The sequence below is a fragment of the Hippichthys cyanospilos genome, chromosome 18 (genome assembly GCF_059441005.1).
Source record: "Hippichthys cyanospilos isolate Australia breed blue-spotted pipefish chromosome 18, RoL_Hcya_1.0, whole genome shotgun sequence".
Taxonomy (NCBI): domain Eukaryota; kingdom Metazoa; phylum Chordata; class Actinopteri; order Syngnathiformes; family Syngnathidae; genus Hippichthys; species Hippichthys cyanospilos.
This window is the reverse complement of record NC_142386.1, coordinates 10,066,646-10,093,811: the sequence shown is the minus strand read 5'-3', so window position 1 is coordinate 10,093,811 and position 27,166 is coordinate 10,066,646. Positions and strand designations below refer to the sequence as shown.

Sequence of the window (27,166 nt, the reverse complement as noted above, 5' to 3'; positions counted from 1 at the left end):
CGTCCTCTGTGGAGTTTGCATTTCCCCCCCGTGCCTGCGTGGGTTTTATCCGGGTACTCCGGTTTCGTCCCACATTTCCCAAAACATACACGGTAGGAATATTGGACATTACAAATTGCCCTTAGGTGTGCTGTTGCGTGTGAATGTTTGTTCATCTTTGTGCACCCTATGATTGGCTGGCAACCAGCTCGGGGTATTCCCCGCCTACTGCCCGAAGACAGCTGGTATAGGCTTCGACACTTCGAGGCAAATGTGCAAACCACTCTTACACCGTGCTGCCCATTAATTTACAAATTAAAAAAAAAAAAACATTTCTTTGGGAATTAATGAGTTGAAAGATAATTTTATTTCCAATTCCAAGCTAAATTTATATATTTAAAATGGCTAGAAGTGTCGTTAAGAATATTTACTTAAAATTGAATCAAGTTCGACCAGATTGGAACAATTCTAGTTTGACATGATTTTCTTTGCATTGTACACAGCTTCATAGAATAAGCACAGATTTGACTTTTGAGGCATCTTATTCATTTTGCAAAATGCTTACCCCGTCTTGGCAAAGTTGGTCCAGTATGTCATAACCACAGCGCTGAGCATCACATCGTTCTTGGAGAAGTTACAAGGGAATAAATCAGTGGCTCCAACCATGGGAATACCAAACACGTAGGGGATCTCATCTCCGTGAGCCGCGTCAGCCCAGTCAGGCCTTGCCTCTGTCTGACAGTGGTGGTGGAAAGTGTAGAAGAAGACGGGAGACTGGAACTCGGCGTGTAATTTGGCGGTGGCCACGGCTGGCGCCACCCATTGGTGGTCTGTGAAAAGAGCCAAGAGGGTCTTCCTACGCATGTCACTGTTGTCCCGGTCAGCCCAGTCTGTATACATGAACTTTATGGTTTCCCTCAGGATATCTTTACCTGGGAGGAAACAAAACCTTATGAATTAACTTGGACAACACAGAGGGCAAAATTGAGTGAAGTTAGCTTCACAAACAATCAAACTGTAAGTGTATTGCATGAGCAAATTGAATGGGTGCAAACATGTTTGTTCTTCAGAAACATCAACGCTAAGATGTCCAAACCACAATCACAATGTTAACCTCAAGTAAATACAAACTAAAATTCTAAAACTGGTCAATTTATAATAAGTTGCTCTTGTTTTGGCTCTGATTGTGGAGATGAAATTTGCTTGCTGTTCAATGCAGATGTGTCACTATTTAGTCAGGTCGGAAACTGTGTTTTTGTCTACCTCAAAATCTTGAGAAATTATTAACTATTTGCCCGATAATATTTATGAGAAAGCTCTTATGTAGCAGTTTAGCAAATGGGGTAGAGATAATATATTTTAATTACTTGCTTGCTTGATTTTAGCGTGTTTAGAAAAAAAAGCAGAATAATTTGCATGTGGCCCTTGCGTCCTTCCATTTTTCTTTAAGAAAATGAAAACGTTTGAACACTCCTGATATACACAAATTTAAACCACTTCTTTTGTTGGGTTCATTCGAACAGCTCAGCAGAACAAATATTTAATATTTTAATAAATGCCAGGTCTCAAGAGCAATACAGTGGACTACTGGTCTCGCACTGTTATGTTTAGGTTTGTGGGGGAATTGTGACATTTACTTGTTAAAATGACTTCATGTATATTTTAAAAAAATGGTCAGGGAAAATGATCCTTTACATTTTGCTTTACATTTGGTGTGTCCCTAAAATGATGAATGTAAATTGGTGACGTAAGGATGCTGACCATCTGGGTATCCATAAAGATTGTCCACAAAGTTGGAGATGGTGTAGTCAAACGAGGGAGCAGATATCCCATCGTCCCCTCCTTCAGTGTCATCCACAAACTTCAGGCCTTCTCCTTGATTTACACCTAGCAATATGTCGTAGTTCAGGAATTCACCCTAGTGGAAAAAAAAAACAAAACACAAAATGATTCACACACTTCATACGGTCAAAAGCGACAACATACTGCTTCATTCGATCAAAAGAGCAACATACCACTAAATAGAAAAAATATATATTTGAACACCTTAAAGCACGGGTGTCAAACTCAAGGCCCGGGGGCCAGATCCGGCCCGCCACATCATTCAATATGGCCCACAAAATGCTAATTATGATTTTCAATTTCTGCCTAAAATAGCAAATTTTGCATGTTTTCTACAACTTTTACACATTTTTTTGTTACCATTAACCCCTTTGAACAGTATTTTGCGGCCTCTGTTTTCAAAATGTGTAAAATCTATTTCACTTCACATTCGCTATGGCCCTCCGACAGATTCTATAACTACAATGTGGCCCATGATAAAAATGAGTTTGACACCCATGCCTTAAAGGGATTCCACTTGCAAAGTTGTATTTTATGCCAACGGTGTCCAATATCCTATTGCATACCGGTGACAGAGTGATGCTGAATGAAGTACTATTGCCAAAATAATCAATGCACTGTAATCAATTAAAGCATTATTTTTTTCAGTCGGGTTAATCAAATTTTTAGTCTCTAAATTTATGTAATCTGAATGTTGGTTGGATCTGTTTTTATGCATAAGGCTTCTTGTGTTGGAAATCCAAAATGATCTGTTATTGTGTTTGGCATGACCTAATAGGCTCTTGTTGTGGGTGAGAGGGCAAGCAGAAGGAAGAGGTGAAAATGGAAGCGCATGTGAGACTTATTTTTCTGAATGTAACTTTAAAAAATGCCCCTGCAGCACCTTTGATAAAGGTGGAGCAATACACATTATTTCTGAGAAGGAACTTGCTTTCCACAGAAGAGCGCAAATTAAGCTTACCACATCAATGCAAAGCACACAGCTGCAACTGCAGCCACATCTAATGTTAGCAACATAGATGATAATGTAGCGAGTCATGGCAAAGCTTTTTGCCAAACTGAACTCAAGAACACCCTGTTTTTGAGAATGCCTGTAATAGACACGATAGATTGTTTTATTTTAGTGTTATTTTAATTTTTATGGGGTGGGTGAAAGAAAAAAACTGCACCTTAACTGAAGTACTTGGGACTAATCTCAAAACCACTAGAAAGTAAATGGTCACAAAAGCAGCTGTTAAAGTGAGGCATCTTTTCTGTTTTTGCCACAACAATTCGAATTTTTGTTTAGGTGAGATTAAAAAGCGATTCATTAGATGAATTGCAGATCCAAATTAATTTGTCTCAATCTTTTAATCTCTTGACAGCACAAGTTGGAAGTCTGTCACACTGACCTGCTGCATTAGAATCTCGGGGTCATCAGGCACCACGTCACCATCGACTACAGGTCCAAAGGCAATGTGGTAGCGTGCAGGCTGTATGTCTTGGTCCACCAGTTCGCGGAAACTCTTCCTCCTCAGGCAGTCGACCAACTCCGTCATATCCCCCAGAGTGCAACCAACCTTCTTTGCGAGAATCTTGGTGTACATGACCGGTCGGTAGTTGACCGACCAGCTGGAAATGGCAGAGCCACTTTGTGCAATGGCCCTCTGAAACAAACCTACAAACAAGGCAGGAGAGCATGAAGAATGCTGAACAGAAACATATAGTAATTGTGAACATATTTTTTTCTAAGTTTTTTTTTTTCTGTTTTGCTTTACAGTGACACACTTTTGCTGGCAGCAGAAGATGCATTCACTGCCTTTAGTGAGCCTAAATAATGCATAGTTCGGAGGAAGACCATTTATAGAGCACTCCATTGGAAGCAAGATGAAGACGCAGCTATGTTAGCATGAACAAAGAATACGTAAAGACCTTAGGTAAGTACATGTGTGATATAGTGGCAAGGTGAGTGGTGACCAACTTGCATACGGTCACATTAAGCCAGATTTAAGATTTAAGAAAAATACTTCCACTGTTGCACTGCTGCAGTTATGTAAAGTGGCTTGCTGTCCCTCTTTTTTTATCTGCAGATTCTGTCATTAATAATTAACCCCACACACATACACAGCATATTCTGCGTTGTGCCCCACACCCGCTCCTTTCCCTGTGAAATCAATTAAGCTCAGCTCGGTTCATCTCTCTTCAGCACACACGGTGCCTTTAAAAGGCGCTCCAACTTTGTCTGTATTCACTCAGAATTATAGCCCAGTTTCAAAGTGTGTGAAAGAAGCTTTTGTTAGAACCATAAACCTGATATACGCTTACCGGTTTTACATTTGCACTCACATTAGGTACACCTTCACACTTTAATGAGATTCAATACAAAAGAATTGTAACAACCACAGTAATAATGCACCTATGGAGAGTGACTAAGAATGTGGCCTTAGGCACGAGAAGCAAACATACTCCAACGCAATTGCTGGAAAGGTGCTTCAGCCTGACAGTAACAGGACGGTGCATGCTTCCCAAGAGGTATGTAAACTTATGATGCATCACCACTACGAGTTGTGTCACGTGCAGAAGAGGGCATTGACCCAGAAGCATGCATGACGCCGAAGTGGAAAAGTAGAAAGACAGATACAATAGATACAGTAAAAATACAACAAAACCACAGCAAACATGAGAAACTCGGACTAGACTCGGAAACTAGACCTAGGCTAGACTTGTACAATAATAGAGCCAGAAAATTATATGAAACTAGACTAGGAAGAAAGTAGGAGGTTGACAATGCTTTGATGATGCGTTACTGAGAACATTGAGCTTAAATACAGATTCATCAACAACTGATTCATCAGCAAACAAATTAGTTAGAAAGACTAATACCAGTATACCAGTAAAGACAGCAGGCTATATGACACTGGCGATAAGTACATAAAAATAACCAAAGGTGAGAAATAACCTAACTGTGACATGACCATAGCAACTGCATAGCAACTGATATCACAAGTTGACAAACATACAATTGTGCTTGCAACAATGCAAAAACACATGTATGTTTTTGGAATGAAATTTGTGAATATGAATATATGGCCTTTTCATGAACTACAATGGCTAAAAAAGAATAAATAAATAAATAAATAAATCATTCCGCCTTTCAGTTCGATGAAGGTTCATTTTATTCCAATCGTAAACATATTGTTGCGGAACATTCAACTTCATTAATAATAACTCTTATGAAGGCAATTTTTCGGGACCTTGTTAGAGTGTGTAACTGAGCTAATAAAGTGTTCGGGGATGTGTGTGCATACTTTGTTCTGCATAATTATAGCAAATGGAAGAGGGGTTTATTTGATACAAATGTAAAACGTCTTAAATTCAATGTCAAACAACATCGGCCATCTGTCTCTGTTTTCTGAGTCAGGATTATCAGCTATGCTGTCATTCAGACAAAAATAAATACAAAAAATTCAAGGTGACCTAGCCACTGCACAGGGTGCTTTTTACTTAATCTGATTTATGGATATAATGGCCCAGTTACCTGCACAAAGCTTAAATAAAACCAGGACTAAACTAATACGGTTTAACTTAATGCCCTCTAATCAAATTGCTTCCTGAGATGTTATTTGAATTGGGATTTACAAGTTCCACATGACAGATTCACAGACTAAGGTAACCAAGTGTTAAAGGGGTGTGGGTGCTTTGAAGACCTGGGGTAGAAAATTCAAGCCATATATTTTAGCCCGATATATAAATAAATATATAAATAAATAATATATATATATATATATATATATATATATATATATATATATATATATATATATATATATATATATATAAATAAATATATAAATAAATAAATAAATAAATAAATATATATATATATATATATATATATATATATATATATATATATATATATATATATATATATGTATATGTGTGTGTGTGTATAGTGTGTTTGTAATGATTACTGGGCTTGTTCCCTCTAAGGTAGGTTAGAGTGTTCATATACCTACTTATAGTATCCATCTGTCAAGTCAAGAACTGCCCGAACTGATATGCTGATTCGTTACCACTGCAAACAACCGAGGGTGCCATGTCTGATGAATGCGTTCCATCACTTTGGATGACATGAGCAAGATCATTTAACTGCTAACAATGCGTGTAAAACATCTTTGAACTTGTCCACAATGGAGTATAGTGTAGGTTGCTGTCAATTTCTTTCCAAGAAGTATATTTGAGTGTATCACCTCATAAGAAACTACTACATCCCTCCATTTATTAAACTGTGCAGAGGTAATCAAAATTGAATTTGATTTAATTTGGATTTATCGGGTGTTGTGAGATTAGCACATGAAAACAAAAGCCTGTTGAGTCGGTTCCTACTGTGTGTTTTCTTTCAAGTATAAGCTCCAATGTGATTTGTGTCCCAAGCTAGATTCTTACCTTCAGAGTGGTGGGAAAGGATGAGAAGGTTCACACAGGTAGCACCAGCTCCTGAGCCAAAGATGGTGATTCTCTCAGGGTCCCCTCCAAAGTGGCCGATATTTTCATTGAGCCAGCGCAGAGCCTGGATCTGATCCAACAAACCATAGTTCCCCTTGGCAGACTGGTTCCCTGTGCTCAAAAAGCCTGCAAAGCAAATTAAAACAAACAGAAAAGTAAGTGGGGTAGAATGGCACTGTTAAAAATATTGCATTCGCATTCAGAGACAAACTATTAAATAATAATGGGCCTTGACTGTGTGGCAAACAGACGCTACAGCTAAAGATTTTAGATCTGCTGGGGATTAATGCAAATAAAATCACTCTAACTTGAGTAAATTTCACAGATCAATGTTGCACAGGAGAGCAACGATACTGAAGTGATATGCTGACTATTTTAAATATTGGCAGGAAATAGATGTTTATCCCACAAACATGCCCCGAACAGCACCGGAGTTTTTGTGAGACAAATGACAAAAAAAATATGAATCAATTTGTTTTGTCCTCCTGAAAACGATGATACTCTAGAATGTTCACTGTGTCTCGAGTTAACTACAAAAACATGATCTTCAGTAGGAGAGTGTCCTCAAAGCCAATGCTCGTCAGCTACCTGGTCACAGACCGGTACCGGTTTGTGGGGGCATTTAATACCAAGCTGCACTGAGAGAATGAAGAAAAAATCTAACAATTTAACCAACAGAAAATGAAATGTACACCTTCCAAGAAAAAATAAAGCAAAAGGCTAAATAACACTTTTCCTGTTCCAACAAGCAATCTTAATAAAGCACAATTTTCTGCTATAATGGTGAAAAAAACACACAATAGATTGGACACACAGAAAGCAATACACTTTGGGTGGAATTATTTGCCATGACCCAACTATGGAAACAGCTTGTTGAAGAAAAATAAGCAAAGGCCACACTTAAATTACAACAAAATCACAAGTGTAATCATGGGTTATTTTTTTAATATTATTTTTTATTATTATTGTTTCTACGCCAGCCGGTCAAATTACCACTTAACGTGAAAGCGATGTTGGTGTCTGGTAGCTGTGATCTGATTCTGGTTCAAACAACACCTTCATTTGGTCTTTCCACACCTGGATCCTATATTTAAACCGGTCGTGAACAATGTGAAGCATTTTAAGTCACAGTTATTTTCCAAACTCATTCAATGCCATCCAGGTGTTAACTTTTTTTTTTTGGGCAATCCAAAGATTTAGTGACATTCGCGAGTTAACTCAGGAATTCATTCGCTTCTGTTCACAGGCAGAAATATCAAAACTATAAAACTGGCAATGCTGGTAGTGATTGCTTTATATGAAACGTACAATATAATTTGAATGATTAGATTGATTGATGGACAGAGGCCAAAAACTGCATGCATTTTGCCTTAAACAAAAATCTTAACTTTAAAATCAAGAGATGTAATATAAATTCTGTATTCTGGTCAGTTTATAGTTATCTGTGGGGCACAAACTTTGAAATACCACTTTTATACCACTATAACTGAAAATCATAATCATAAACCTTGTTAAAGTAACATGACTGTCAGTGTCAATAAAAACTGGGCAGTATCACCTCCACCAAGCCCCCTTTCGATATCAGAAAGGAACTGTGATGCTTATTTTCAGAGGTTCACCTGCAAGATGATCTTCTATTGCAGTAGTTTTCTATTGGGGGCATGAGCACTTTTGAGGGTACATCAAACAACTAAAGGGGGTGCAGAGTTGCTGCAGGTATAAGTAAATCAAATTTTAATTTAATTTAATTTAAATGGAGCAATGTAACAAAAAGACCACTTTTCTTTTCAAATTAAGAGCAAATAAATTGGAACATGAAGCAACGTATTGCTAAATTGTGTTGTAGTGACTCCTTTACAAAAAAAAAAAAAAGCATGCCTTTATTTTGTTGAGTTGCTCACGATCAATTTTCAGGCCGAGGAGCCAGAAACATATGATATTACATGACCGAACTTCTGGAAGTTCTGAATTAAATACACCAATATACAGCTTAAAGATTGATAAATCAGCCACAGATGGCACAGAACTCTGTTTTAAGTCTTTTTTTTTCCCCAAAAGGTTTTTGTGCTGATTCGGCGGTACTAGGCGGAAAAATAATCACATGGGGTTCATCATCGAAAAAAAGGTTGAGCCTGCTCTAGGCATTCCGAAGCAAAGCCTCGTTAGAGCTCTGTTCTATACTGAGTGTCGCTGCACTTACCTTTGTAAAAGTAACATTTTTTTCATACAATTAGTGCAACAACATGGACTGCAGGGAGTACAAAGAAACAGTTGATAAAGTACAAAATTGCAGCGTGTTTGCAAAGTGTCTGAAAGGTGACAATTATATGCAAGTGATGGTGGTGATGAGTAGCGATGACTATCTACCAAATTGACCTCTCCATAACAATCAGAGCAACATTCACATCTGAGTCCGCACTCTTCAGTGTACTTACACTACAGTTAACAGCACTTTAAACCTAGAGTGATTTTGTCTTCCTAACCTGGTGAGGGTGATTCATAATACAATTTTACACTGTCCAATATCAACTGGAGCCTGTCCCAATAGACATTTAGCGCAGTTTCTGGACTATAAACTGCACTGGATTATAAAGCGGAGTCTCAATCAATGGCTATATTTTTGAACATTTCCATGTACAGGGCGTACCAGAGTATAAAACACATAGGGTTATATGGCAAAAGTATAAAAACAAACCAATACAGCAATGAAAAAACGCTATTCAACTTCAATTTGGTATCAACACATAAGGCACACCTGATTACGCAGCCAATCGCACCTAAAGACACACGGACTAGATCAAAGCCATTTTTTAATGTTTTTTCAAGTGCTTAAAGTGCCTTTAATGTATCTAAAAATGATTTATGAAAAGTGGTGAATAATCGATTGTCACAAAAAAAACACATTTCCCATAATGCATAGCAAATACTTCAACAAAACCCCTTCTTGAATGAGGTAAATTCCCCAATTCTTGTGTGAAAAAGCCATAAATGACAAGAGGGATAAACATAAAACATGCCTGTCTTTGCTTGTGATATACGTATAAAAGGCTGTGAGATAAACAATTATTTTTACAAATATATCTTGCAAAAACACACTCAAAAAAATATATATATATACATATATTAGATGACTGTATTTCTACAAAATTCTCATAAGCAAAGCATGTTTTATCTTCATATTTATTGCGATATGGCTTTTTTACGATGTATTGGCTATGCATCAGTTACAGGTATAGTAAAAAAAAACTGGTTGCCAGCCAACACAGAGACGAACAACCATCCACGCAGCCAATCACAGCTAAAGACAATTTAGTATGTCCAATACACCTGCCATGCATGATTTTGGAGAGTGGGAGGAAGCCGGAGTGCTTGGAGCGAACCCACGTGGATGCCGGGGAAAACATGCAAAATCCACACAGGAGGGCCGGAGGCAGCTGGATTCAAACTCAGGTCCCTTAACTGTGAGGCGGACATGCTAACCAGTGCGCTACCGAGCTGCCCATATACATATATATGTAAAGCGATGTTTTTTTTCAATATTTATGAGAAAAGATTGAAGTTATGGCTCTGGTAGCAGAATAATGACACAAAGCTCACTTCAAAAACAGACAGAAATGCATCGATGGAGATCGAGCGGTTGATCGACGCATTGAGGAGATAGTATAACTAGATCGAATGACATCACGCAAACAGCCGCAAAAACAGGCTTTAAAGGGTGTAAGTACTTTATGATATTGTTAGGATTGTTTTTATCCCTGTACATTTCTGACATGAGAGCCTGAGTGCATGCTGCAGTTGAAAATTGGTGTGATGATCCGTTCCCACTTAAAATGTGCCTGAGTTAAGATGTTAACGTTACTTCTCCTATATTCCTAATGATTAAAGCAATAAAAGTCAGTCAAAGTAGTTGGGTCGCGCTGTGTTGATTCATCCATTGTAAAGCTATCTTACATGGTTTTGGGCTCATGTTGTAGTTGCTAGGTGACGTTTTGAAGCGAATGTCCGTTGAAGGACTAAGCTGCAATTGCTGACGATGACTCGTGTGCATTCTACTTAGTTGTGGACTGAGCTTTCCCATCATTTTAGTGAAAAAAAAAAAAAGAAGCGTAGATTGCTGGAGGTTGGCTGCTAGAAAAGTAGATTCGCAAATATTACCTTCGAGGTCAATCATTTGGCCCGGTCCAATTTTCAGTGTTTTTTTTTTTTTTTTTCACCTTTTTTCAAACAGAATGAAATGTGTTATCCATAGATCAGCCATGCAATTGACTAACTTTCACCCGCTCGCGACTCTGACCCGAAGAGGTATCACGGCTGACCTTTTCGCCTCTTGTCAAAACCAGAGTCATGAGGAAGCGTCTGCTCCGTGGCTGAGTGCTGAGCTTCCTGTCACCGTTGCCTGGCAACTGTCCATGGCTTCAGGCTAAATAATATGGGCAGATAGTCGCTAAAGCACTTGCATACAAACATGCACGCACTTAAATGCGACACACATGTAGCCACTCACACAAACAGATTGTGAACTTGCATACAGTCATATCAATTCTTTCATTATCTTTTCAAGGATGCCATGACACTGGATGCTATATTTGCGGTCCGCCATTGACGCGCAAACAACCGTGCTTTTTTTCATTCATTAAGTTTGTTTTTTATCTACCCGTTTGCTGAGTTGGGCTTCCTACTGGCTTAAGTGCTGAGAGCAGCAGTTAACGCATCTGAAGTTATACATATTCAACACTTGCTTTTGGTAACCGCCCACAGTGCGGGGAGCGTTGCTCTTTAAATAAGGGCTGAAGACCTGCAAACTAATGAAAGCATGGAGATAAATAACAGATGGGGAAACTAATTTTAAAATTACAGAAGCGTGGAGGTGACAATGTGAGTAAACACTTTTGGTAGGTGACCATACTTGCAGGTTTGAACACATTCGATGACTAAATGCTAAAACTAGGCTATTTTTCTCTTAAACACATGCGCAAGTCGATACCCTGCGGCAGTATGGAAAAAAAATGCCATCAGGCATCAAAATAAAACCATCAAAATGGCTAACAATGTTTACTTTAGGACTATCACAATTGAGTCTTTTCAAACTATTCCATCAGATAATCACACAATTCCACGAATCTAAAGCGTTAAAGTGAATTGGAGTGGACATAAGTACTCATTATTTGTAATTGTGAATGGATAAAACTACACATTGTCTATTACATCCTATCAAAATTTCCCATGATTGCGAACCATTAAGCAATCAAGTTTAGCAATGGGGCGCTAGCGATTACCATTTAAAGTCAACAAACACTACCATTTAATTCAGACATACATATTATTATATGTGGATTGAACATACAAAAATAATTCTTTGTATTCTTCGTTTATTCTCCATTTGGTTTTCCAAGCAACAAAGTATTAGCACAACACTATACCAGAGTCACTATACTTACTGTATATACTGAGACAATTTCAGGAGAAAAAAGAAATATTACCATCGTTCCAAAGTCTGAAATGAAAAAAAGTGTGACCTCCCCTTACACTTAACTTAGCTTATTTCTGAATCCTAAAGGGAATGAAGCCCTAATTAATGTCACTCCTCACACATACAGTATGTTCTGTTTTTCCTGAGTAAAAATAACCATGCTGCGAAAAAAGGTAATTAAATGAGCAAAATTAGTGGTGGCCTAAGGGGCTGATTATGTGACTGTTTTTAACTGAAAGGAGATAAAAAAAAAAAAAAAAATGTCAGTCATTGGCAACATTCTAGAAGTTAGTGAAATTTCTCCAAAAGCAATGCTATATGTAGTGAAAAGCTACATTTCAAAGCTCAGAGGCCTGCTTTACCGCCCCGCCCCTACACGTGGGAGAGTGATGGTGAGCTGAGGCCATTGGCTCAATGCCAAGCGTATGATGGACCCTTGGGGTAGGTGACCCCTGTGAGAGGGACTCCAGAAACAGACGGAGGGAGGGAGGGACAATCTTCATGCACTCAACAAGCCAAACTTTTTGCTATTTTGATTGATTTGCTCTTTTTCTACACAACAGCTGATTCTTTATTTCTAGTATATGCCATTTAAACTCTCACTTTACAGAGATAATGAGCTGTGCCAATAAAACTGAGTGGTAACTAAGTACATTAATTATACTTATATATAACTCATTCAATCACAGACGTATTTTCACTTTTTTAATAAGTCCACATATTTAATCCTAACTACTTATTTGCATTTTTTTTCTATTATTTTCAAGTGTTTGGCTAAAGGAGAGTCTAACAATGGCTGCTTAATTGATTGAGTGCCTAAGTAATCAATTTTTTAAGGCAGTGGTTCTCAAATAGGGGTCCACGGACCCCCGGGGGACTGATGCCTGACTGCAGGGGGTCCATGAAATAACGTCTGGTCTACAATACCTACATCAACAAGTTAGTACCAACTATTGACCCAAAGTGCAAATATAAACATATGGAATGAACACTAATTTCTAACTAATAACTGACAGCAACGCAAATTATCAATATAAATTACGGTTAACTGAAATACACTTACATCGTCATTCTCTCTCTCTCTCTCTCTCTCTCTCTCTCTCTCTCTCTATATATATATATATATATATATATATATATATATATATATATATATATATATATATATATATATATATATATATATATATATATATATATATACATTTGTGTTCATTTCAGTTTATTTTATCTTAAATAGTGAAAGTATTCATGAGTCTTCAATAACACAATCAATTCAACCAGTTTAATACATTCATTAAAATGAAATATTGAAATTTATCAAAATGCATTTTGTGTCTACAATCGCTTGTTAACATTTCGATGAAGTTAAGTGGTAAGTTAAGTGAAAATGACAAAACAGTTTAAAAATGTTATGAAGCTGGCTACAGTTCCACTCACACATAAATTGTTTTTTTTTTTTTTTTTTACAGAATTAAATATAATGTAATTAGGATTCAATTCAAATTTACAAAAAGTAACGGCAGTTTCGATCTGCGATGTATTCATTAATCATCTATTTTGTTACATGTATTTATTCAACAGCATGCGCACATGAATGACTCATCGTGTAGGTAATTTTACATTCATCACCACACATTAGTGGTCCAATTATTCTGACGTGAATTCCACATTAAGAGTTCATGCTCACAACTCCCATCAGGGGCTTTTAGTCAGTCTTGTTTCTATTTATTTATTTAAAGAAGAATATCCAGTTTTCCTATAGTTGGCAAAAATACTTCAGCATGACTGGCAAATCATGCAAAAAATCAGCTGAAACTATAAATAAAATTTCCATACTAATTAGGTCTGTCAAAGTTCAAGCATTATTTTTGCAAATTAAATTACATTTTATGAAGCGCGAAAAAAACAAACAAAAAAACTCAGTTCTCTTCTAACTCTGCAACCAAATTTAATGGCTACTCATGACACGAAAACAGATGGACATTTGCTTATTTGGAAAAATAATACATTTTCCAAGTTCAAATAGCTGTACATCTTCGGCATTGAATTTCAGCACAAAATGTCCTGCTCAAGTGACCTCTACATGCTGGAGTGCAAAACTAAACAGGGAATTTTTCTTTTTTTCAATGAGAAAACAAGAATAAACAAGCCTTTTACATTCTGGGTCAAACTGACCTGTTTGAAAGTTAGCAAGGTTACACACACAAAACAAGTTCCTGAAATGTTTGGTTAACTACACATGACCTCGAATCAAATTGACAGCGAAAGAAATGTAACAACAAAAGGATCTAAATTAATTATTGACCCAGACTCAGTATTGGCCTTCTCGTAAAAATGAACATAACACTGGTTAAAATGAAATAATGGATTTGGATTTCTCATGTTTGCCTGACGAAATATGCCTGAGGACCAAAGTAACTCAGGGACATTTTTCTTGTTCCTTGCAAAGAAACATAAAAGGAAGGTAAAAAACAACATACAAACAAACAGAAAAACACTTGAAGTGATGACTAAACCATCAAATAAACATATTTTTGAACATTGAGCACATTAAAGGTTAAAGACCTTTAGACCGACTTTTCAAAAAAACGAAAAATATTAGGACAGGACCTCCATACCTCAGTAGTAAAGATAATCTTACAACAGAGGTCCCCAATTGCCGGTCCGCGACCTGGTACCGGTCCGTGGATCAACTGTTACCGGGCCACCTGGGCCGCACCCAAAGTAATGATGTTTTGGAACTGATTTAGTTTATCCTTTAACAGTTCATTCATTTGTGCTTTGTTTGGCTTGACCTTTGTTTTTTTGACGCCACCTCTGGAAGCCGTTGGTATTACATCATATGGTGAGGAAAGCCGGTGACACACACATTGTTCCTTTTCTCTAAGAAATCTAACCCACGAGTGTCTGTAACCTGTACTTTTTTTCTAAGAATGTTGTGATTTGTGATAAAATGTCCAAAATTAGTTTGTTTGTTGATCCAACAAAATATGACTATGGGTAACATGCTTGCTAATCTTACATCTTATCTTCTGCATGGTATATGCATTTAGCTTTTTAGCATTTTTGTTTGTGCCAGGTATTTCCCTTTGGGAAGTGTTAGCATATGCAAAGGTTTTGCATTTATAAATACTCGTTTGAATCTAATAAATGAAATGAATAGCATTTGTAATTCAGTTATATGAATATTTTTTGCGTACATTTTTAGGTGGTAGCCACCAACAACAATAAAAATCTCAAGCGTTGACCAGTCCGTGGTGATAAAAAAAACTGGACCTCTGTCTTTTAAGACATAGGGCAGTCCAGTATTTGACATTCTTGGGGTAAAATCAGGACAAAAACATCCTGACCATCTTTATGTCTGTACCTGGCCTTTGTTTGAAATATTAAATAATTTATTCAATAACGCTTTGGAACAGGTGCAGCCAAGTAAATCTGCCAGCATCTAGAAAAAGAAATATGTCTTCTTCCTGAGGTGAAAAATGTGCTCGCTCCCATAGCCCAGGATGGTGGACCTTTTCTCCAGAGTTCATTAATTAGTTAATTAGTTAATTAGTGTGAACAGATGGCTGTGCCGCACAAATCAGAAGTCTCTCTGAGCCTGAAGCAGGAGGAAGGCAGGAGAAGGTGAGGAAGGATCTCCACCATCGCCAGACCTCTGATCCTGGCAAACATATTTTTATTCCAGTTGGATTTCATGGTAATTAATTTTTCATCACAAAAAGTAGGCTTCTGTATCTTTAGGTATGTATTAGTATCATATTAGTAATATTAACTCATTCGCTGCCGTTAATGGCAACAGACGTCAAAGATCCATTTGACCGGGCGGGCAGTGAATAGGTTCACTACCAGCCCAAATAAAATGGATATTTGACGTCTATAGTCGTCAACGGCACTCAACGATTTAGCGTGTGTGGATTTGTGAACTCAAACGCGGCGATGCAGTTGGACCAACTGCCGCAGCCTTCTTTTGAATGGATACTTTGCATTGCTGCAGATTGAAAAGGCACTTCTAAGGGGTTTATTTTTAGACTTTTCCCATCACCCCCTTCTGTTTCTCTCGCTGTCTCTCTATGATTCTCCCTTGCTCATCCGCCTCCATTCGCCGCTCTGTCTTCCTTCCTTATTCCTGATCCCCTATCAGCCTCTTAAAGGTACAGGCGTCGCATGAAATGAAAATGGCATGAACGAGTTTGCTGCCATGTAAGTACAGGCTAATACGGGGGATTAGGGCATAAAAACTAGTGACATACAGCAGGCTAGTGTTTTTCTGACTCAAATTGTGAGTGTCAGAGAGGAACCCCATTAAAAATTGAAATGGATGGTGCATTATTCATATACATAGTCGATACATGGCACGCAAACTAAATCATCTTCAAACACTTGGGTAGACGCACACACACACGCACACAGGAACCCCCCTGCACATAAGGAAATTGGCCTAAACATACATTGATACTGATGCTGCACAAAAAAAAAGATAATTACTTTAGTAAACTAACCTATTTAAAGGATATCTGTGAAAATGACACATAAACAATAATAAAGGAATCAAGGGCACTGCATCTTGCCTCCAAATCACTCAAGCAGAATAACCTATTTACTGTAAATACGTATTTTTTGCAGACCAGTAAATATACATGAGTGCATATCAAACATCACCCTATGGCTCGGCAACAACACCCCCCCTCGACCTAAGGAAAAAAAAATCTAAATTTTCTTCAATTATTCTACACATTACAGTTTTAATCAGTTTTAGAAGAAATAAATGCAAACAAATATTTAAAAGGTTTGATTCAATTAAAACCAATCTATTTTAATCCAGTTCCAATTTAAAATCAATCAATCAATGGCTATTAATAGCTTGTGCATAACTTGCTTGAATTAACACTCTAATTTAGCCTGTTTTGGCTGTAACAACTTCACATGTCCTTATAAGGAAGCAAGACGCACATTTTAGGTCGAGTCCATGAAAAATTAATGAAGTGATCAAATTAATAATGCCAACATTTCACTTTTTACTGCTAAAAATAGCTAAATAAGTAGACTACTCCTATGCAAATGACACATTACGTACAAAAAAACCCCAAACAAACAAACAGAAACAAAAAAAACATACAAATCAACCCAACCCAGACAGCTTTTTTTCCAGCTCTATTAACGCTCTGAAAAACAACACAAGCAGTCACTGAAAATAACAATTGCACTCTATTCAATTCTAATATTTATTCATATTTATTTAATACTCCATTTGAGCAGCGCTACCAATTTTAAATTATAATTTCATTGCATACCCACTATATAATAAATTCATCCTATTCAATTCTCTTCTATTCTACGCTAGTTAGTACAAATCGTAATCATGTCTTGTAAACCACCTATCCAGTACGCTACCACTTTGGCAACATTTCATTTCCTGATTTTGTTCATTTTGAAATTCTGAAACTTTTCAGAATGACAAATTATTCATACATTACATCCCACAGCTCCCATTTTTTGGTACGGCTTATAGCAAAACAAACACACCACAAAAGTCGTCTGTGTCAAAATACAAACTCTGGAGAACTTTGTTTCCGAAGTTGTGCTCGGAACCTCATGCTCAATTCGCTAATGGTTGTGATTTTCGTCCGACATCACATTTGAAGGATCATACTGATGAAGCGAGCAGGATACAGCTGCAGGTTGCAGTCATCAAACTCACTTTGTCCTTGTCGCTGAGCTTCTCCCCATTGGCCTGGATCATGCTTCCCTGTGTTAATATGCAATGCCATTCTTGGACGGCATCCTAAACTCCTCTCATCCCCGTGTTTGTCATTGTTCAGAAGTGTTGAAACAGGCGTGATGCAAGCAAACAAGATCTGATTACCCAACTGGGAAGCAGCACAGTGAATGTGTGCAAAAGATGATGGCGGATGTAAACATGTGAGTCCACTGTATTCCAGGCATGTGCAGCAAAATTGTTACAGAGCGGACAAATTCACCACTTAATCCGAAAACACGCTGATTGCTACAGACACACGTTTCACTCTGGTTTTGACTGGCGGAATGAACGCCAAAGGCACTTTACGGTTCTGAAGTCGCAGAAGGCCGACGCTGACTGTTTCTACATTAACACAACCATGAATTGATTTCTCAAGTTTAATTTTCGGCTTAGATGAGCACCAGTTATTGTGAAATCTATTCCGTGTAGAAAGAAGTAACAATCAGCACTATAAGCTGGCAAAGTCTGAACAACTTCACAGTAAAAATGATTCTCATCGCATGAACTTTCATTATTTTCAAAGTCGTTTTATTTGAAGTCTCTGAATGCAATGTCACTAAGCTGTTGAAATAGTGCCCCCTTGCTAAAATGTCTCTTGAAAAAGAGATTGAAATCTCAATTAGATTTATTTCCCAAGTTACATAATACATTCCCATTTTAAATTATTATTAACCCTTTGGGCACCTTAATTTACTGTGGGGAACGCTTAATCCCCGAAGGACCACAAATGGTCCCTGTTATAAAAGTGCTGCAACAATTTTTTTTTATTAACTTTCAACACATCAAAACTATTCAGAAACATCTGGTTTAAATATAGATCTAAAAATATAAAGTTTGTGTTAAAAAAAATCAAGGGATTAACCACAAAATATGTATTAGATCATTCAATTTCCAAAATTTAAAAAAAAAACCCTCACACAAAAACACCTAAAGAACATGAATGGTCCCCATTATTAAAGGGTTTAAATCACTAATACAATTTTGAAATGTTTTGAAATCTTTTCAATACCATTATATATAACTATAGATTGAAAGTTTATTTTTTGTGCTGTTTTTTGAACAATCACTGCATTTTTCAAAGAACAAACCACAAAATATGTACTATTCCCCCCCAAAAAAGTTTCAAAGTGGAATAATTAAAATGGTTATCGTAAATCCTACATCAACAATTCATAACATCACTTATTTTCAACTATTTTTCTTTTTTTTTTTGGAGCAACAACTTTTTTTTAAAACACTTTTTAAAAAAGAGGTTAGGAGAATAAAAATCCAAATACCTGAGCTTCAAACACTAATTGTGTTGAAATTAGCAAAACCTAATGTGCATTCAAAAGTAATTTGTCCGCCATACGATAAAATTCTAAATTATGGGCGATCCAAAACCCACAGTATTTAATATGGACAAACACTTCTGGAAAACAGGGATCTAGGCCAAGGTGAAGTGGCTTATGTCAAAGAGACACTAGCGTCCCGCGCCAAATATAATGTGTAACGCCACACTTACCAAGCACGCCCAATCGATAGTTCATGGTGACCACAATGACATTTCCGTACGCCGCAAGGACGCTGCCATCAAACATGTTCCCCGAGCCTTCCATGTAGGAACCGCCATGGATGAACAACATCACTGGCTTCTTACGTCGATCGCGGATATCTGCAAATGACAAACAAGAAAACCAAAGTCCACTTTTGAAAATAAAATAAGAATTAAAATATCAGCCCTTTCAATGATCTAAAACCTACGTGTTCAAAATAGTGCCTATTGTGGTAAAAAGCAAGTCAGAAAACAGAAGATGGCGTACTGTAGTAAGAAGCTTTAAGATCATAATACATTCTTTCCTTATTTTTTTTCTCAGTGTTATTATGTGGTTTACTATTAATCTAAAGCAAAAATATAAAGGGAGCTCTAATATAATGTGAATATGTTCTACTTCAATGCGAACAACTAGAAAATTTTGTGAATAGTATTCACCCGTTTATAATAACTTGGCCTCCTAAAATCACTAAAATATCCACGAAAAGCAACTTGTTATGTATTTGTGTGTAACTGTAATGATGATAATTGCATCAATGATAATAATAATAATAAAACTACTACTACTACTACTACTACTACTACTACTAATAATAATAATAAAAATAATAGGTCCACTGATTTTGCTAGTATCCTTTATTATCAGCGTGAATAATATGAATAAAGATACAGAATATGCCAATAAAGTTTAAATGCTTTTAACATCCGTGGTAAAACGATCCCATTCTGATTTATTTCTTTCAAAGTATTTTTAAAATCACCTTTTCCAAAATCTTGTCTCTTTTTCTTCCTTTTAATTTTAGAAAGCTATTTTTTTTAATTTTGCTTTTAAATGTCTTTGTGTGTGCAACTGCTATTAAATGTTGTTCTTTTAGTTTAGAGCATATGAAGTATATTTAGTTGTGTATGAAATGTGCTATAAATGATTGATTGTATGTCTACTCTAGCTACTGGTAAACATTTAAACCACAGGTGTCAAACCTAAGGCGCGGAGGCCGGAATTCGCCTGCCACATAATTTTAAATGGCCCGTGAAATGCTAGATATGAAGTTTCTGGCTGAAGTGCGAATTTTTCAAGTTTTCTTTAACTTTTCCAATTTCCTTTGTTATCAATACATCTTCTTAACAATTTTAGCGGCCTCTTATTTTAAAATGTGTAAATGTGTGACAATCATACTTCACATTTATTTGACTTCACAGGCATAATAGCCCTCCAATAAACTACAACTACAGTGCGGCCCATGAGTTTGACACCCCTGATCTTTAGATCAACATTTTTTTTTTGGAGGGGGTTTTACCTCAAAAAAGGGTTTTTTCCTGAAGTGACAAATGATACATACACTACATACAATATTTTCATAATACAAGTCAAGTTTCCACTCCTGTGGAGTGTGACTTGGACTTCATGTATTTGTCTTTCAAAAGGTGCTTCATATGGAGGAACTGGTCCTTAGTTTTGCATGCAAAAGTGCTTTTTTTTTAGGGGTGGGGGGGGGGGGAGTACTGCACAAGTGTCTTGCTGTTTTTTTTTGTTTTTTCACATCAATGGCCTGAACACAAACTGTAGTTTGAAAATGTGGAGTCCTCTTTCCTCGCCATTTATTGTGAAAACACAAAATGTAAACAGGTAGGCATCAATAGCCCCCCGTCCCAAGCAAGGATGGCATCTTCCAAAATTGTAAGCGGTTATTTATTGGACAAATTATGCAGCCAGTTCTGATGCACTCTCTGTTTGTGGTGTCCATCAGCGCGTCACCATGGAGCTGAGCCTCTCCACCTCCCTTTTCCAATAAACCCCCTCTCACTGCGTCATTGGTATGGTCTCCGAATCTGGGCTCTGACAGCTCTGCCGGTGCGGCCCAGTTAAAATGAGTCTGCACTGAGCAGGCCATGTGTATAATTTGTATGAAAGGCAGACCAAGTGGAAACATAAATAACAGCCACAGCATCTGTTTACCCCGATGAGCTAAAGCGCTCTGTGATGGGGCCGAGACAGAGATAGCAGGGGAAGAAGCACGATAAAGCGATATAAGACAGAGAGGAAGAGGATGAAAATAGGACAGCGTGACAGAACCCAAGTGTGAGTGTGCGTGTGTTTGTATGTGTGTTTGGGAGGGGGTTACACCAGAAAAAAACATGATAGCAAAGATGAAAAAAACATGAGATGCTAAAAAGCCAGTCATACGCGGTGGGATACGCTAATGAACACTCACATTCACATCGTAGTCATACAGACACACACAAAGACACACACATGCACAATGCTTGCATCGGCAGCTGCGATGCTGAGTCGCTATGGAAACTGCTTCTCGCTAATAGAACTGCACCAGCCATTCCATTGCACCGACTCACTGAATGCCTGTTGCCGTGGTAACGGATTCAACTCACGTCTTTGCACGGCCGTCTGCATCACCACCTGAATCTCAGGTTGCACATAGTCTCGGGTGCGACAGTCGCAGCCGTGCGTACGAGCACACACACGCAATGCACATGCACGCTCACACAGGTGCGCGTCACAAAGAACTGCAACGTTTTATGGATCACACCAGTGACTAAAGCAGACAGCTACAAAAAATTAAACCGTTTTGTCCTACACTCGAGCACGCTGCTCTTCTCCGGTGTATTCTAAAATTCTGCTGATTTCCCAAAGGATCTGTAAACAAATTCAATTATGCCGGCATTACCAGGACAGTATAGAAGAGCCACACGCATGCATGAAGGCATTATCTGCAAATTAAATTCTTACGCAAACACAAACTAATCACTTGACATGTGGCAGCCATGCCAAGACCCAAACTATTATTGTAATTGACGTTTCAGAGTGGATGTATTAACATACAAAACCCACACTTCCATGCTAACAGCTGTTGGTTGGGACTACTTCCTTTAGTTTCCAGAAAATTTACATTTTGACATTCATGGGCATTTCTAGGCTATTTTGGGGAGGGCTCAAGCACCCCTAAATTGAATCCCACCCGAAACAAAAATTTAAGTGATTTGTTTTATTTTTATGAGTGCTTTTGACAAAAGATAGAAGTGTATGAACAAACATAACTTTGTTTGGATATTTCAACAATATTGTACTTCTATTTTCTCTCGCGTTCCAAAACTTGCCTGCTTAGGTGCAATTGTAAATGTCAAGTTTGTCCTTGCGTGTCCACTGATTGGCTGGCAACCAGTTGAGGGTGTATCCCCCAACTGCCCATTAATAGCTACAGGCTCCAGTGCGCCTGAGACCCCGTGACAATAAGTGGTTAAGAAAATGGATGGATGGATATTAAGTATACACAGTGGACCCCTGGTTTATGTGGCCTGCCTTGCGTTTTTTTTTCACCTAATGACGTGGACCACGACTTTTTTTTCGTCCCATCTCTACGCCACTCTTTTCGCTTTACAATATCAAAAAGAACAACTTCTCAAACATGGCGTTGAGTGTGCGCAAGTGTCAGCTGGGGAACCACAGTCATACGTCACTTTTTGTGTCACTGCTTTTGTCACTACAATACTGCTATTCGTCGGCGTCACGTTTCAAAATGGCGGCAGGTTAAAGATTTCTTCTCGTGTGATTGCTTACAACATTGTATTTAGTGTGCATTTACTATTAACGACAAACTAAGTGGAGCCCTCAGCTTGTTTCTCAGATCACATGAGAGGTCGTTATTTGAAGTAGGACTCCTTGTACTTTTTGTCTGCAAAGGCTCGTCACCTGTCTCTTGACTGGGATTTTTCCTCGTTCCAAAGACGTCTGTTTTTACCAAAACAAATCCCAGGGAATCAGGCTAGTTTTCAAAATAAAAGGTTTTTCGAAATAAAATAGCTTTCAGACTGGGATAATACACAAAATCAAATAGTTTATCATTTTGGGTTTGGCCCGAAACCAGTTGATCCACGGACCGGTACCAGGCTGCTGACCTTTACTGGGCACAGCGGCCGCTTTCGACTGATAGTCTTAACAGGCAAAATGGCCGAAAGCGTCCGTAACAGCCATTGCTTAAATTTTAATGTACCCCGACATTTCTCGAAAATCCTGAAAATTCTTGCCTGTTCGGGACTAAAAAAAAAAAAAAAAAAAAAAAAGTGTCTAATAAAGGCTGTTTTTGCCTGTTTAGACTATCGGCCAAAGTGGTCGCTGTGCCCAGTAAAGGGTTAAACATGGATTATGTGGAACATTAATTACCTTCTACTACTCAGTACCCTGCCACCACTCTCTTATCATTACCAGTCCTCATTATTACAGCATTTAATTTAAGTTCACTGTTTATTTCAAGCTAGGAATGTTTCAGGTGATCAAAGACGGCACCGATGTCCTCTGCTTGAACTGGAATGGAAGATAGCTGTTATATCCTGTTAAATATTAAGGCCAATTTGCTACTGACAAGCCAACTGATTGAATGCCCATGAGCAAAATGTGCTATGCTTCTCTTTCATAAAGAATGGAATGTGATTGCATTAAAAGGAACAAACTGGTTCAATGGATCTTGTCAAGTTGGGAAATGAACACCTCTAAACCCCCGACCCAAGAATGGCCCCTGGTATATTTGTACATCATCATAAATGTCATTATATCATGCCACCATTTTATTTTATCATCGGTGTAGGTTTTAATATTGAAATGCATTGTTATCTATGTGTGTTATGTATGTGTATATGTGGAATAACCACAATCACTGAAAAACCCGAGAACATGCTCCAAATGAATTTGCCTGAATTTAAATGGCAGTATCGATTCATTGGGAAATCGTATATTAAAAAAAAAAAAAAAAAAAAACTCATGCAGACTGACTGCTCCTTTATAAAAGGTGTATAAGAAAAAAGCTTGAAGGAGATTTCAATGTAAAAGCAAACATCAAAATTAACCTTCATTTACCAAATTCAAGTGACACCGTAAATCTTTAATTTTGAAGTTCTTCTCGGCAGCATGTCTAACAATTAACTCACAAACGACTTAATTATGCTGACGTTGACATAACGAGAACTAATATACCTGTAAATTAGCTACTAGCTATCAGCGCTCGAGTACTCCATATAGGCTGGCGTGATAGACGTAAATGAATGCACAATTGTTGCTGTTCGTACTGATCGTTTTTTAACAAACCATGCTGATATAAATGTGCTGTTCCAGCTGGCAGATTAGTCTCATAAACCAAAATTCATGGGGGAGGGATTTGTTTAAAATCTAATGTTTCTAGAGAGGAAAGTAGTTTGCTGCTAAGCAGTTTAGGTAAAAAAAAATGCTGATCATCAAAAATTTATAAAAGTTGGTCATGCATAATTAAGTGGAAATGTGTTATTTAGGCTTCTGTGTTTATAATTGTTTTCTACCAAGCGAAAAAAGCTATTTTATTTTTTTCATCCAAATACTCGATATTTGATTAGAATTTTCTGTTGGATATCAGAAACCCAAAACTTCTCGATAGCTTTAGCGATTTTTGAAATATGATTGATTTATTTGGGGGGCAGGGTGGTACAATGCCCACTCCAAACGTAAGCAATTAACTGAGGAATTCTGTCCTTCACAACCCCTTCTGATCCATCCGATGTGTTGACATAAATGTCAAGCTTTGCAAGCCCGGTCCTCTAGCTTCTCCTCCCTTTCTCGACATCTCTATCACGTCCAAAGCGCTATAAATGTCATCTAATCATTATTCCTGTTTTTTCCCCTCTCTTCCTTTCATTGCCGGCCGTCATGCTCATACTGTATTTTTCTTTTCCTTGTTTCCAGTTTTTTTCCTCTCCTACTTTTGTAATCCTGCAAGAATCTCCTTGCTTTACATTGCAAATACACACATTGGAGCAAATGAAAACAAATGTGCTGAGGCGTAGCTTTGCACATGCAAAGTGCTAAAACAAGCATGTGCGTACAGATGGAAATGTAAAGAGCTTCATGTGTGCATAATACTTTGTTGTGTACAGTATGTCTGGGCACACGAATGGGAACAGATGCACACTCTGCCTGCACTGATTTGGCTGCATCATCAAACAAGTAAGGGCTTCTGTCTTTGGAAGTAAACATCATCCAGTATTTAGTAGTAGTTCGCAATGTTTGGAAAAGGGACAATGTTGCGTAAATACAATGGTTAACGATGCCTAAATATTTATTTGAACTAATGCATTACACATTAGAAGCAATTAGTAGATCTTTTATTAAAATAATATAGCTCTGTGCCAAAACAAAAAAAAAGTCAACTTTAGCTAAAACAAGCATAACAGATATCTTGTGTAAATAAGCAGAACACAGTGGGCCCCCGTGTTACAAAATTAATTTGTTCCGCGGTTGGGGTCGTAAGGCGAATTCGACGTATGACGGCAATCCAAACCTATGTTAAATAGCTAATGCGTCTAGAACCCCAAGTAAAAACATCAAAATTGTACATACATATTAAAAATTGCTACCAAAAGAGTATAGTAAGTGCTACATATATATAATATACATGTATACAATAAGAAAACATCATAAATAAACAATATATAAAGGATTTATTTACCTTTGAGTGGTGCTTGTTATGCCCATATTCCCTAATAAGGGTTATCTCCAGCATGGTTCCCATATAAATCATCTTCTTAATTCTCTCTTTAATATCACTAGCAATCTTGGGACCCATGGCTAACCCTTCAACTTTGAATTAAGTAAAATGCACTATAAATACGCTTTTGTAACCACTCACAATCGAACAAAGCTTTACCGTTCCGCCATTTTGAAACAAGTAAGGCCGACCAATAGCAGATCACTATCTCCGTGAGGAGACGCCGACCAATAGCAGATCAGTATTATAGTCACGCCATGGAAGCAGTTAGACAGCAATAGTGCCGTTATCTGAAAACGCCAGCAGATGGAGACAAAACAACACAAACACAGCCTACGCCCTAGGGTCATGACAGTTGTTTGTTTCACAAATCCGGGAAAATGTCATAAAGAGGGGATGAAAAAACTCAGTATTCCAGGTCGCAACATGAAAATAACGTAAATCAGGAAAGTTGTAACACGGGGGTCCACTGTACATAACTGATGGAAATATGTATTCCCTCATTTGTATACACGTAAAGAGAATTTGATGAGTTTGGTATGACTGAGCCTATGAAAGAGTTTGAAGAATATCATGTAAATAAAATACCTTCATCCCTTGGTCTGTTCATTGTAGATTCATCCTGTTTTTTCGTGAGCGGACCTAGGGACAAAAGACACAATACATAAAGATTGTAGCAGCACAAAAAAAAAAAAAAGACAAGCATGGAAAAAACACAGCATAATGACAAACTTTGCTTCTCATATACAGCTAATGATACACTTGTTACTAAAGATTACACACATGTTTTTATGAGAGGATAACCAAAAAGTCAACTGCTTAAAGTGCTTAGTATCTTGTCACGGACTGCCTCGTGAATGACCCCCGAGGCGGCTTCTCCTCCATCGTCGCCCTAATCGTTCCTGACAACATGCTGCTTTGTGAAGAAAAATGAGGAGAATCAGTCAGAAAAGCAAGTCGATCCATGACCGTGACAAGCGGACAAAACAAGTTTTTAGGAAGATACTCTTTCCACATAAACAAAAACGGCTACTGTTCTATTTAGCAAGAATATAATATTTTATACCAAAAGGGCAAAAACAGGACAAGCGGGGCTTATCTTTCCAGCAACACAATTCGACTCCTGTAAAGCTCAGTGTGAACAAAAGTAAAGGAGCAAGCAGGGACACTGGGGAAAAACTAAACTTTGTATCACAAAGATTAATTTGGAAGCTGCAACACAAAAGAGAAAATGAGGGACTAGTGAGAAAACCCCACTAGTGCAGTGCTTCTCAAACATGTTTTGCAAAGTTCCCCCTAGGAAAGAAAAAAAAAACATTTTGTGCCTCCTCCCCACACACACACTTGCCTTGTTGATTAGAGATAAGATCATTATCTATTAAAGTTGTATAAGTATACCTACAATTGTTTCCTTTTTAACATTAACAAAAAAAACAATTACAATAAACTTTTAACAAACATTAACTACTTTAGTTTTACAGTTTATACAGGTTACCCGTTAGTCTGAAACTGAAAAAATAAGAACATACATCAACGTGTCTAAAAAATGTCAATTCTTATTTAAA

The 27,166-nt window shown here is 37.6% G+C and overlaps 1 protein-coding gene across 1 annotated transcript in view; it reads right to left on the bottom strand.

The window, feature by feature from the left end:
• nlgn2b (neuroligin 2b) overlaps nt 1-27,166 on the bottom strand; it is a 73,163-nt gene that overhangs the window by 7,219 nt on the left and 38,778 nt on the right. Inside the window, exons 3-8 of the mRNA XM_088440695.1 lie at nt 26,190-26,243; nt 19,048-19,197; nt 6,250-6,435; nt 3,213-3,478; nt 1,741-1,897; nt 545-911 (exon numbers count right to left, since the gene is read on the bottom strand). Of these exons, the coding sequence (XP_088296821.1) occupies nt 545-911; nt 1,741-1,897; nt 3,213-3,478; nt 6,250-6,435; nt 19,048-19,197; nt 26,190-26,243 (1,180 nt within the window). The remainder of the gene's footprint in view (nt 1-544; nt 912-1,740; nt 1,898-3,212; nt 3,479-6,249; nt 6,436-19,047; nt 19,198-26,189; nt 26,244-27,166) is intronic.